Below are 14,312 nucleotides of genomic sequence, written 5' to 3'. Positions count from 1 at the left end.
TTATTAGTCGAATCCGAGAATTTGCTCCTCGCATGTTCACATAATTGCACCCTGGGAAGGATTCAAGATGTCTGCGCCCTATAGAAAACATGTCCAAAAATATAAGCCTTGTTTTTTTCTGTTAACTGATATTTTGCTTGAATAGCAATACAATCAATATGATTTTAAAATCACGTTTGACGTATTCCGTGTGCAAAACATTGTACAAACGAATGACACAATATCAGTCGTTCTCAAATCAAAGAAATATCTCCAAGTACAAAATTTTGGGAATTGAAACAACATGTGATGATACAGGCGCTGCAGTTGTGGACGAAAACGCTCATATACTCGGAAATGCATTGCATTCACAAACATCTATATCTGTTTCGTAAGTTCTTCCATATATGGGGATTTTTCAAGCTAGACAAATATGGATTCCAGTGGCGTAGCTGCCGTTACGCACAATACGCCCATGCGTACAATTCGTCGCACAAGTCAGAAAATATTTGGGGCCAAAAATGCAATAAAAACTGAAGCGTAAGAGGGTGAAGGGCCGCCTATTTTGAATATGTGAGACAATAAAATCTAAAAGAGCCTCGTTTACCGTTAAGTTCAGCTAAAACTACTTAAAAAAATCCCTTATTGTTCAGTCATGAATGAATCGTCGATTAATACTGAATATATCCGAACGATGTTTACAAAGCGGCCAGTTTCAAAAAATCAAATGCCCTTGAACCTCCTCATCTTGACAAGTTCAAAGATAATCTTCAAACAGTTGACAAAGCTGATAAACTAAACATTTTAGCAGCAAAATGGAAACATTTCTATGAGTTTTCTTTCCCAAGGAGGTACATTTTTTTTAGGTTATTTGTGAAGCATAATTAAATGTGTAGTGCCCCGTAGCAATTGATATTAGAGGACGATAAAGCACAGTTTAAGATACAGGGGTTTTTCACGAATTTTAAGTGAGGAAAATGTGTGATGCGGAATGAAATGCTGGTGTTCGAAGGGATTTTGGTGTTTTTGGAGGATATTTTCACCTGGTAAGTGTGTTATATCAATTATCTCGCAATATAAATACTCCTACCCAGAGGCCACACGTGTAAGCTTCCCTCATTTCTTTACCCTATGTTTCTAGAGGCATTAACAAAAAAAGTGATTTAATGTATAAGCTGAACGATTGCTTGTTTACAAAGTGAGAGTAGAAAATTGCGTGACTTGAAACTTTGTTTTTAGTCAAAGTATGCCATTCTTTTAGCTATTTTAGTAATTTTTCTTTTCGAGGGTTAGTGCACTTACATGGGCACTATACGGCCGATTTGTGTGTGTTTAAACACCTTTCATGTTGGGCAAGGAAGTTTTATGCATTTTTGTGTGATGTAGAATAAGAATAAGCATGCGTTAATAAAAGTGTAATAAAGACACGAGATGTAAGACATGTTAATATTTATAAAAAAATTGTTACCCAATAAGAACGTACCGCGTATTTGTTATACAAAATAACCTACCAGACACACTTGTATACTGTTCTTACCCCGTGAAAATATCCTCCCAAAACACCAAAATCCCTTGGACCCCCAGACAAAGCCGTTTTAGACATAGCATTTTTGAATTGAATATTCACTGATTAATGGCTGATGATCCTGTACTGTAAATTTATTTTGCTATACAGTATCATTCTGACCTATGACAAAACCGAGAGCTCCGAGGCATTCCGCCCAGTTAAACCGCAATTGTGCGTATATTTTGAAACGGACTAGCTACGCCCCTGGATTCTTACAACCTGACCAACAGTTTTTAAGCCCCCCCCTATTGTGGACATTTTCATTTTGCTTCGTAGAATTAACAAAAAAGAAGAGATTTCCAACATACTTTGGACTAAAAATTAAAAAAAATTGAAAAGATTATACGTATAAAATACATTGTGTTTTAGAGTGTAATTGTGGACTCAAGTTCACAATCCAAATTATTACTTTCTTTTAGAGTGTAATTGTGGACTCAAGTTCACAATCCAAATTATTACTTTCAAATCAACACATAACAGGTAAAACTTGTACAAATGTTGAATTAGAGCCTTATCCTTTTAAAACTCTTCAAGTCCAGAATCTTAAAAGAGGTTTTGATTTGTTTGAAGTTTAATAGTAGTTCCCAATATTATGCATTTTGTCTCTATTTTCACAATTTTAGAGCACTTGCCTCATTTACAAAAATTAATATGTATTTTGAGCAAATTAGGTGAACAATCCTGTTTCCATACAATTGTATACTTAATAAAACAAAAGCTTTGGATTGTGTCTATCTGATGGAAAGGTCCTGTACATATACCTTACCCGCAACATTGTGTAATTTAAGTTTTTATTACATTTTTCATGTTCTTGAGCAGCCGTCTGTGAAAACATGTGTTTTTTACACATGCAGCTGTCATACACTTGACTCCCTTGTGCTATAAATGTATTGTAATTACTGTGTGTATATTATAACCCTTGTGAAACATAACACTTATTGTGTATATTTTTAAAGACTCAGGTAATGGATGCAGTAGCTATTACATCTACTAGTATTTGAAAAATAGTCTTTTTTTACTTTCAAGACTGGGAGGGGTGTTACCACCATATGCCAAAGCTTTACATGAGAAGCACATCCACAACATTGTGCAAGATGCCTTAACCCAAGCAGGAGTAGAAATACAGGTAAGCCATGCAACAGCAGGTTTAATTACCTAATTTATGGTAAATAATATGGTGAGATAGATTAGATGCAGGCAAAAAATGATTGGTCAATATCACACAATTAATTTGGTGGATTTTCCCTCAGCCCGGGGATATGGCATGTATGCATTAACTTTATCCTTAAACTGGGATACAGTATTTACCTCATTATCATGCAATATATAGTTGTCTGGTTCTGTTGAAGTAGTACATTTGCAGAAAATTCAATATTCACTTCATCTAAAGAACACTGCAAAATTGATTTTTTTGTCTGGATTATTAAGTGTTTAAATGAAAAAAATATATATAATTTTGGTTTGTACAGTTGGCTGATGTTGAGCAAGAAGTAGAATTTACTCAGAAACTTGTGAAGAAAAACAGGTAGCCAGTAAAACATTAAGTGCCTAAACTAAAGATAAGTTTCTATGCTTCTAGGATCTTGATGCAGTTGCAGTAGCGGTGGAGCCAGGGCTTCCTCTCAGTCTAGATGTTGGGCTCAAACATGCTCAGAAACTTGTGATGGAAAATAGGTAGGAAAGTTATAATTCAATTATTAAGTTAATAATTAAAAGTCAATGATGTAAAGATAAGTTTTAAGCTGTTAATGGTTAATTAGTTTAAACATTTTAATATTTATTTTAACAACTATTGTGAAGAAAGTTACCTGAGAAAGAGAACCTGGAGAGAACCCACTTGTCTGGCCACTAACCAAACTCAACATAAATCCAGGCCGGGTCACCTTGGTGAGAAGTGAGTGCGCTTACCACTATGCTATATGGACAACCTTTGGTTAACTGGTGGTAGTTTTAATTGCATGCCTACAAAAGGTTACTGTATGTTGAATGGATTGAAAAAAGTGGAAGTTTTAACTGGTTTTGACATATGTTAATAATACAATGGAAACTACAGGTACAAGCCCATGTCATAGTCAAAAAGACGAATATACGAACAACACAAACACAGTATATGATAATACTACCAACTTGAAACAATTAGTGAAACACATGTTTACTAATGAAGGCAAGTTTACTTACAGGTTTCAACTATTTTATATGCGCATTACCTTACACTTGTCCCAATATTTATCATTGGCGGGAGGTAAAAATCCCCCGGAATTTAATTTTTTTTTTTAAGAGATTTTACATCAGGCAATAATGACAAAGTGAAACCACAGTATGTGGGTGAAACTGACTGTAAAGAAACAACTCCCCAAGCGTAAAATTACTGTTTAAAAAAGGTTTGATAAATGCCAAAAGGAAACCTTAACAACAAGTGATCAATTAATTTGAAGTAATGATCAAAGGCAAAGAAATATTACTATTTTGGAAAAGGAAGAAATTAATAATATTCATTCCATTCTCTTAGTGTCTGAAAGTCATCATAGCTGATAGTATTAAACAGAACTTTTTAAAAGACTTTGGGGGAAGGTAAATTTAATTTACAGTATTACAGCATGACATGACAGTGTATCATAAGAATATGATAAATCATGACATAAAATAATTCTGTATAATGAAAAAGTGAGAGGTTTTCATAACAATATATATGTGAATACATTTTTTCGTACTTGCGTCTAAAAAAACTTTGAAATTTTGCCAACTTAAACTTGCTAAAGAAATCCCCCTGAATACTACCAAAATCCCCCTAAATTTCATCTTTTCTGAACAAATCCCCCTGAATGATCTCCAGAAAATATGGCATGTATGTATCAATATTTACAATATTAAAAATATAAGTCTCATCGGATCCAGCATCAACTTGAAAACAAGGAAAAATAAAGAAAATATCACATACAAGCCTTGGTGTTGTCGTTGCAAAAAAATAATCTAAAATATGTTTATGATATTCACACGAAACTAAATACATGTTAGCCAGTGAAATAACACTCATGTGATAGAAAGGTCTATAAATCTTGCTTTAAAGGTTTTTCAAGTTATGCTCCTTGGTCAACAGAGTTACATGGACAAGCATCAGAGTGTGTTTTTGTTGGGGCTGCAATTAGGCCAAATTTCCAACTACATTATACATATTAATGTCAGTTTGTTGTCGAGTTAGCATATCAATTTCTCCCCATTAACAAAGGCATCATTCTGGGGTGTGATTTCGGCCATTGGCTTTGTGAATTTGGTTTGTTGTTTCTGAGTCTTTAACAAGTGGGTTTTCTCTGGGTACTTGGATTCCACCCATTACAAAACCACATTCACGTGTTGCATCGTGTTTATGAGACTGATTAATATAATGTTGTTACAACCTGTTTCATGAAGTTAAATATAAGTTTAAACTATCTCCTTGCAAATAATTACCGTTACCATTATTTTCTAAACCGACTTACTGAGTGCTAAGTGATATCTTACCTCATCTTGATCCTTTCATTACAGAGTACCACTGATACCTGTACATCATATGGAGGCCCATGCCCTTACGGCCAGAATGATTGACAGGTTCGAACATTAACCTTCGGATACAAAATTGCTTATTCTCAATTAAAACTTGTGTATCTGTGGTATTTTTTTATAATTAAATAAGGTAATGATATTTGAACATTTAGCGCATTGTTTGTATACTTGCTCATTAAGAAGTATTTTGTTTGAACTCTGATAAGAGTGCATATTAGTTTGGTTAGCGTTTGATCCCCACCAAGGTAACTTTTTTCAATGGCCTCTCTAAATTGCTACTAGAAATGGTTTCTACTGTCAGAGGAAATTGACTCTGAAGTAATTTTATCAGCTTTCAAAAATTACAATTATTTTAGTATAATTATACTAGAAAAACAATTCATCCATTCCCTACAGTGTAGAGTTCCCCTTCCTTGTACTACTGGTGAGTGGGGGGCACTGCTTGCTAGCCGTTGCCAGGGACATTGATGACTTCTTGTTGCTAGGCAGCAGCATTGACAACGCCCCTGGAGAGATTTTTGACAAGGTAAACCATAATGGAAGAAGATGTAGATGGTTTTGTGCTTCAGAAATAATTTATTATTTAATTGTTTGTTTGCAATGGTCCAAATGACACTCCAAATCCCTATTAATAAGTTTTTACCCTAGGACAGGCTTTCCTGCTCTCCTACTTTTCTAACTATTAAAGGCCTCCATTGTTTTCCTATTTTCTGAAAACCTATAAAATAATCCTACTTTTAAGTCAAAATATATGGTTAATAGGTTGGTGATTTTATATTGTTGTTTACATATTATCTCATGAGGTCACATTGCTATGTTATGAAGGCAGACATCAGAATTTTGAATAAACGTTCAAGTTCAACTCCTTCCACTAGTAATTAAAAATAAATCAACAAGCCTTGCTATTAAAAGTATAATCCAGAATTTCGAGCAAGCTCGGAAAGCTTCTTACAGTGCATGACTTGCAAACATGTGCTGATTTCGACCACAAATCTTTGTGTGGTTAAAACAATAAGGAACCAAGTCATTGTAATGTAAAGTGTGATGATACCCTCTTGGGTTTTCAGGTTGCACGTAGAATGAAACTAAAGAATCTCCCACAATGCTATGGAAAAAGTGGCGGGGCCTCGATAGAATTAATGGCCCAGCAAGGCGATCCAGACATGTTTGAGGCTCCACACGTGTACACTAAAAGCCGTAGTTGTAATTTCTCGTTTGCGGGCATGAAGGCCCACTACTGTACTTACATTGAACAAGAGGAAAAAAAACAAGGTACAGATTTAGACTGTAGAAAATGCGCTAGGCTAAGGTAATACACATCTAAGATGAAAAATGAGGTACCAAGTTAATCAAATTGTAGAAAATGCTGCAGAATTGGTAATACTCAGCGAAAGATGGTAATATGTACAGGTTTTCTGTAGATGATATGCTAGGATAGATTATATGCACCCAAGACGGAAAAATACAAGGTTCCAAATTTAAGTGTTGAAAATGCTCAGTGATAGATAGTACTGTCGCCTATTCAGAGATGAAAAACGAGGTACCGAGTTAAACTGCAGAAGAAGCACTGGGATATATAATAAACACATAAGTTGCAAAAGTCGAAATTAACACAAGCCCACCAGCCCTGCACTGGTAAAATGTCTTCGGGACTTGCTCAAATTCTGAATTTTATATAGCAGGGCTTGTTCAAATTTTTTATGTCAACCAATAGTATAAGAATTCGGGCTTGTTCATCCTTAAGTCTAATTACAATGACTGAAACAAGGTGTCATATGATATTTAACTGTAGAAAATGTGTTAGGGTAGATAAATCACACACAAGAAGAATAACAAGGTACTAACTTTAACTGTAGAAAATATGCTAGGTTAGATTTAACACGCATAATAAGAAAAACCTAGGTACCAAAACACACTAAATAACAATAGATGTACCAAATAAAATTGTAAAAAATGCGCTAGGAAAAATAATATACACTCTAAGAGAAAAAAAAAGTAAGGTACCAATTTAAACTGTAGAAGATGGGCTAGGAAAGATAGCCGACACCCTAGAAGAAAAAAGTGAGGTACCAATTTAATCTATTATTAATAGGCAAGGAAAGATAATATACTACCTAGAAGAAGAACAAGGTACCAATATCGTAGTATTTACACTAGGATAGATAGATTCTACATGTTTTCTCATTTAAAGGCCACTTTTTAGGGCATGAGAGTTTAGTGTACCAGAATATATTATTAAATGAGAAAAATGGAGTCCCAATATTCACTTATAGATAAATACCCTGCTTGTATAGATAAAACACAGTCTGAATTTGTTTTCTTTATTTTAATAAAATCATTGTGTAGGCCCTACCTTTAAATATATATAACTGATGACAAAATTTGCACAATATTATGCTAAATTGATTTCGTGTTTATCTTTATGAAAGAAAGTATAAAAGAAGAACTCAATTTATTTATAGAAAACAGCGTTCATTCATTTAATTTCTTCCAGGTATTGTAGCCAGTGGGGTGATCTCTAATGCCGCTGATGTCTGTGCATCCTTCCAGTTTGCCGTTCTACGACACATGTGTCGCCCTATAGAAAGGGCATTCAGGTTCTGTGACTACAACAACCTTCTGCCAGAAACCAAAACACTGGTTCGTATATTGAGCCGCTCTTGCGAGTTTTCAAAAGCTCTTTGAGCTCCAAGGTGATAATACCTAAAAACACATTATTAGCTGGTCTGTTTTTCCAAGAAGAAAAAGATGGGTTATTGTGATAGCTTTGGTTGTGATAGCTTTGGTGTCATTGTTGGCAAGGAACTTTAACCTAGACCACACCTCAAAAACTGCTCTAGATATTTAACTGAAACTTTGTACACAGGTTGTCGGGAGACAAAACACACTTGTACAGCAAGGCAAGGCTTTATTTATTATCGAGTTATGCCCCTTTGATTGAATGAAAAACCAACAGATGAACATTGGCGTTCTCTCCATGGTGCTCTTGTTGTATTCTGTATTCGAACAATATAGCTATTAATTCTATGCTTTTGGTGGTTTTTAGCGCTACTGGCCAAAGGCCAGAAGAGCTTATGCGATGGTAATGTGTACGTAGTATGTGCATCCGTGCGTTCGTGCGTCTGTAAACAATTGCTTGTGAACACGATACAGTCTTCAGTTTTGATTGTATCTCGATGAAACTTGTACAGTATCTAGATATCCATTAGAGCTCAGTTCCTTTCGAAAACCAGCCAGATCTGCCCATGCATGCCTAGATTATGGCCCTTGAAAGTATAAAAAATGCTATTGTGTAAACAATTGGTTGTGAACACGATACAGTCTTCATTTTTGATTGTATCTCAATGAAACTTGTACAGTATCTAGATATTCATTAGAGCTCGGTTCCTTTCGAAAACCAGCCAGATCCGTCCATGCATGCCTAGATTATGGCCCTTGATAGTATAAAAAATGCTTTGTGTAAACACTAGCTTGTGAACACGATACAGTCTTCAGTTTTGATTGTATCTCAATGAAACTTGTACAGTATTTAGATATCCTTTAGAGCTCGGTTCCTTTCCAAAACCAGCCAGATCTGACCATGCATGCGTAGATTATGTGCCTTGAAAGTATTGAAAAGTCAGTTTGACTGTAAACAATTGCTTGTGAACATGATACAGTCTTCAGTTTTGATTGTATCTCGATGAAACTTGTACAGTATTTAGATATCCATTAGAAAACCAGCCAGATCTGCCCATGCATGCCTGGATTATGGGTCTTGAAAGTATAAAAAGTGATATTTTAAGCTAAGTCTATTTATGGTCAAGTCCACATGAGCAAAGTCTATTTTAAGCCAAGTTTACATGTAAAGTCACAATTGCTTGTGAAGGTTTGTTCAAATTATGCCCCTGGGGTCATAACTCCCCCCCCCCCACGGAGATTGTCCCGCAAGGGACCAGTGCGGCAAATGCAAACGACCTCGGTGACGTTGGCGGAGGCCCAGGGAAGAGTTCTCTTTTCTTTGTAAGGGATGGACTCCCCCCCCCCCTTAAATTGGGAAATGTTAAAAACCTTTTTGTCTGAAACCACTATGCAAATCCTTGCTATTTTGAACAAGGCTTTATTTAGTGGTCCACTACCATGGTTGTTCAAATTATGCCCCTTGGGTCAAAACTGGCACTGCCCTGGGTGTCACAATTTTCCTAGAGACTTATTTAAGAAATATTTTCAAAATCTTCTTGTTTCAAACCACAAGGCCCATACCTTTGATATTTGTTGTGGAGCATCATATGATGCAATTGAAAACATTTGAAATAATGCCCCTTGGGCAAAAGCTGGCCCCACCCCTTTTGACTTACTTTTTAATTTTTAAAGCTACAGTTATGAAATTTTGACCATGTGAACAGTTTTGCAAACAAGCATTAATGTTGTCCTCGGATGTCCTTGACTTTGACCGACTTTTTATTTTTAAAGCTACAGAAATGAAATTTTGACGATGAGTACAGTTTTGAAAGCAAATATTTTTTTCCCTCAGATTACCTTTACTTGGCACATATTAAAATAGTTCATGCAACTAATCTGCTTACAACACTTCCTGTCCTCAGATGTTGAACGTGCAGCGTTTTGAGCTAACCCAAACACTAAAAGTGAACTATATATTTGTTGCCATGCCAGTAGAGCATAGGCCCTTTTGGGCCTCTTGTTAGAGATTTATCAGTGAAATAAAATTGATAAATTACTGTTTTGAAATTTGAGCCCGCTCTCAGTTCCAAATCAGACGTCAGCATACACAGGGCTAGGACACAATTTTTAAAGCGTCTTATCCAAAATGACATTATTTGCACATACAAATTGGCAAGTTTTTATTAAAAGGTGTAAAAAAAAAGACTTTTAACTCCAATTTTATGCAAATAAGAAAAAGAAAAATTGCTCGCTTTAGTGTAAGATAGCATTCTATTTCGACTCATGAACACCGAATGTGAAAATCTCACTTGCGGCTACGCCACTCATGAAATATATCTCTTTGTGCTCACTGTGTGAAATATGTTATGACCTTACACCGAAACAATTATCCTCTATGCCTTGCATGCTACCATTGTTTGTTCACTTCAGTATAGAAACCTTTTGGCACTCTTTCTTGAATGATGATAATCCGTGGCGATGGTGTTTTCAGGTTGTTTCTGGAGGTGTTGCATGTAACCAATACTTACGAGCGGGACTACAGCGCGTGTGTGACAAATATGGAGCACGATTGGTCGTCCCTCCTCCTCACCTATGTACTGATAATGGCATTATGATCGCATGGTTAGTTGTTTTGCTACGTTTTTTTTCATAATCATTATTTTCATCATCATCATCACCATCAAGACCACGGCCACCACCACCATCATTTCATCATCATCATCATCATCATCATCATCATCATCACCACCACCACCACCACCACCACCATCACCACCACCACCACCAACAACAACAACAACAACATCATCATCATCATCATCATCATCGCTTGCCTCACTATTACAAGAAAATGAAAATGTGCAAAACTATTTTAATAGTTTATAGACTTCATCAACTGATAAAATGAGCTAATTGCACTGTTCCATAAATATCACAATCAGTATTTTGTTTCTGTTGTAGGAATGGCATGGAAAAGCTTCTAGCTGGTCGTGGAATAGCAGATGACCCAATTGCTGTAAAATTTAAGCCCAAGTGAGTGTTGGCAGTATTATGTTTACATTCATAAGGCCCAAATATCATGAAAGTCAAATCTCAATTTCAGACTTTACTCATTTTACCATATTAGAGCACAGAATGATTCAAAATCTTGCATGTTTTTATACTTTTTGAAAAAATTTTTTTTAATGGAATGTGTTGATAAAAAAATGTCGATATTTGAAAGAAAAAATAACTCTAGGGCAAAACTATACTTGTGTAATTGTTAAAAAATGATGGATTGTACTCAAATCACTATTTTGGCTGTGTAATATTTTTTCATAGGAAACTTAACCAAAGGTTTAATCAACATAATATTCTATGATAGAATGGGCTCTTAAAGCTGTACTCTCACAGATTTACCATTTTTACAACTTTTTTATTTTTTGTCTTGGAAAGGGCAAATTTTTGCGTAAATATCTGCAAACTAGTGATATAAGACTGTTGACAAAAGATCAGATCCCAGACTTACATATTTCCGTTCGAAAATTAATGCTTTACTAACGGTTTAAGGAATATGCATAAAACATCAATTTATGAACTTAAATATAAAGATCTGGGATCTAATGTTTTTTCAGCAGTCTTATATGAATGGTTTCCATGGATTTTAGCAAAAATTGGCTCATTTGAAGACAAAAAATAAAAAAGTTGTCGGAATGGTAAATCTGTGAGAGTGCAGCTTTAAAATGTGTAAAAACAATATGATTTTTAGTAAATTTTGATGTTATATGGTCAAAAAAGTTAATTTGAGATTGAGATTTGACTTCAGTATTTTCGTGATATTGGGCCAGGTCTTTTCATAGAGAATAATTGACGTTTCTTTTGCATAGGATAAACAGGTAAAACTGTTTATAAAAGGATTAAAGTACCTGTAAGCATGTTCATGTTTTTGCAAGACTGGACCAGTATTCAATATTGACCGTTTCCTAATCCTTAGACATGCTTCAGTTATTCCATTTAGCCTATTGGTCAGCTAAATATACAGGCCAATGAAAACACTTAGTTTCTAATCTTAAACTTAAGTTCAATCCAAGTTGCTTATTGAATATGGCTCGTGTGTTTTTTTCATCCCCATGCAAGAGTATATATGCACAAAAATATAACTGTGTTTAAGCCCAAGTGAATTATATTCCTTGCGTTTCAAGTGGCTGTTTTATTATGTCTTGCGTTCTTACTGTTATTCTGACTGTAAAATATCAACAGACAGTTATTCGTGTTTTGTAGTACCTGCAAAGCATGATGACACAATAGGGATTACTTTGTCAAGCAAAAAAAATCTTATAATTCCTTCCTAGAAATTATAATACCGAATATGTAAAAAAATATTGAAAAATATTTTTTTTATAAATATGCACTTTGTACTGTATGATATACTAGCATTGTCAAGCATTGTCGTCTGCATCATCAACGTATTTGTCTGTTTACTCTTGGTGTAGAGTCTGTAATTTTGGCATGCACATTGGTCATGGTCATTGAATTACCTCATTGATTTATGAGTCAACAAATCAAAGATTAAGGTCATCAAGCAAAACATCTGATATCTGTAATTCTATTGTTAATTTGAATACGTTGTTTTGTATTTTAAGGCAATTTCTGCCGTGTTGATCATGCCATGCTTATATGTGCTTGTTAACACTCAAGTATCTATATTTTCTACACATTGTAAATAAAATGTGGTCAGAATGTGTGCTTTTTAAGTAATCTTTGTCAAATTTTACAGTGGGTCATGTTTAGTATCTTAATAAAACTTGGTCTTGCTAAGTGTCTTTATAAAATTAAGGTCAAGTTTGTTAGTGAGCCATGTTGTCAAATCAAACTCTAAGTCAGTCACATTTTCCTACACTGAACCTAGTATAATCTATGATCTTCATAAAAGTTCAATTATCAGTCTATATATGATATTTTGGACCATGGGTCATTTTGTAGGTGAGCAATAGTTTATACTGATAAGTAAAAGTATCTTTACATATTTTTCAGAAGTCCATTAGGTCAAGACATCAGCGAAGAAGTCACCAGAGAAAACATTAAAGTGATACCAATGAAATTGTGACACATTTTGTTGCTTGTTGTTGTTATGAATATATATGTAAAATATATTTGCCATGCTTTGCGTTATATACCTCCCAATGTGCCATTCTTTTGTGGAAAAATGATTTTTGTTTGTTAAGGTAATTTGGTACTCAAGGAGGAGTTGTTGAAACTTAACTGTTCTTGAATATAGTATAAAAATAAGATTTTAGAGGAATTCCAAAAAAATGCCATTTTAAGATTCAAGACTTCACATTTTGAGGTGATCAATACACAATGTAAACGTCCGTTTTCCGCTTAAGATATAAAAATAGGGAGTAAAATAATTATTGCAAATTTTTTTTACTTATAAGATGTGATTACAAACATCAATTATTAACACATACATTTTTAAAAAACAACAACATTTTAATGTATAGCATTCGGGTGCTTCTTCATCCATCAGTGTTCATAATTTTTTCGAAGAAAGAAAAGCTCAAAGTAAAGTTTTCAAGATATATCAGAATATGTCAAAAATACTAACATGCAAAGACGATATCTTATTGTAACCCCACAAAACAAAGTTCGGAGGTATATAGAAGTTAAGCTAGTTTGTCAGCCTGTCTGCTGGTTTTATGTAAACTATAAGTCATGAATGGTTAGACGGATTAAAAGAATTTGGGCACACATGTTTCACAACATAAAACAAGGATCATAATCGACTTTGGTTACAAACTGAAAACCTGATAAAATACCAAAAATATGACCAATAAAATAAGTTGGCTTTTCTCAGATCAAATTGTTTTGTTGTACATCGGATCACCATTTTTCAACATCTAGGGCTTCATCTAACTAGACGCCAATTGGCGACAATTTGAGCCATTCGAGTGAGCCTTTGACACAGACATAATGCATTTCCTCCAATTAGGACAACACAGAATAACATTGAGTTGAGCAATAAGCAGATAATCATTATACTTATTATGACATAGCATTTAGATACTTTCTACTAGTTTTTAATACAAGATGGCATTATATCGCTCACATCAGTTAAATGACCAACAAATCGGTGGTTATTTATGATGTTGCTGCTTTCCTAGGTTGTAAGTAAATACCCAGTTATTTGATGGTTGATAAGGAGGTTGGTCCATGTAAGGAAGTCATTACATTGTCAGCTAGTTGTTTCCAGGGAAAACAAAATTGATGGCAATTGAAGTCGACTTTTGCTATGGAAATTAAAGGTTTCTATGGAAGTCATTGGTTGATATGGATGTAGGAAGAAAATGGTTGCTAAGGTTGTCATTGGTTGCTTGGGTAGTTTAAGGTTACAAAGAAAGTAATTTTCTGCATAGGTAGTCAATGGATGTTTAGGAAGTCAATTGTTGCTTAGAAAGTCATTGGTTGCAAAAGAAGTCAATGATTGCCAAAGAAGTCCATGTTGGAAAAGAAGTCCATGAATGATTGAAAAGAAGTCCATGATTGCAAAAGAAGTCAATGATTACAATAGAAGTCAATGATTGCA

At 34.6% G+C, this 14,312-nt stretch overlaps 1 protein-coding gene across 1 annotated transcript; it reads left to right on the top strand.

Annotated features, from left to right (window-relative positions):
* Positions 1 to 69: 69 nt before the first annotated feature.
* LOC128230544 (tRNA N6-adenosine threonylcarbamoyltransferase, mitochondrial-like) lies at positions 70 to 12,879 on the top strand. The gene is made up of 10 exons (XM_052942918.1): positions 70 to 370; positions 2,573 to 2,672; positions 3,126 to 3,220; positions 5,069 to 5,131; positions 5,483 to 5,612; positions 6,154 to 6,358; positions 7,581 to 7,726; positions 10,239 to 10,369; positions 10,709 to 10,780; positions 12,761 to 12,879. The coding sequence occupies exons 1-10, from the start codon at positions 159 to 161 to the stop codon at positions 12,831 to 12,833; spliced, it is 1,227 nt and encodes a 408-aa protein (XP_052798878.1). The 5' UTR covers positions 70 to 158; the 3' UTR covers positions 12,834 to 12,879.
* Positions 12,880 to 14,312: the final 1,433 nt, after the last annotated feature.

Source organism: Mya arenaria, chromosome 1 (assembly GCF_026914265.1).
Source record: "Mya arenaria isolate MELC-2E11 chromosome 1, ASM2691426v1".
NCBI lineage: Eukaryota > Metazoa > Mollusca > Bivalvia > Myida > Myidae > Mya > Mya arenaria.
The sequence above is the reverse complement of the archived record's forward strand: the minus strand, read 5'-3'. Positions and strand labels throughout refer to the sequence as shown.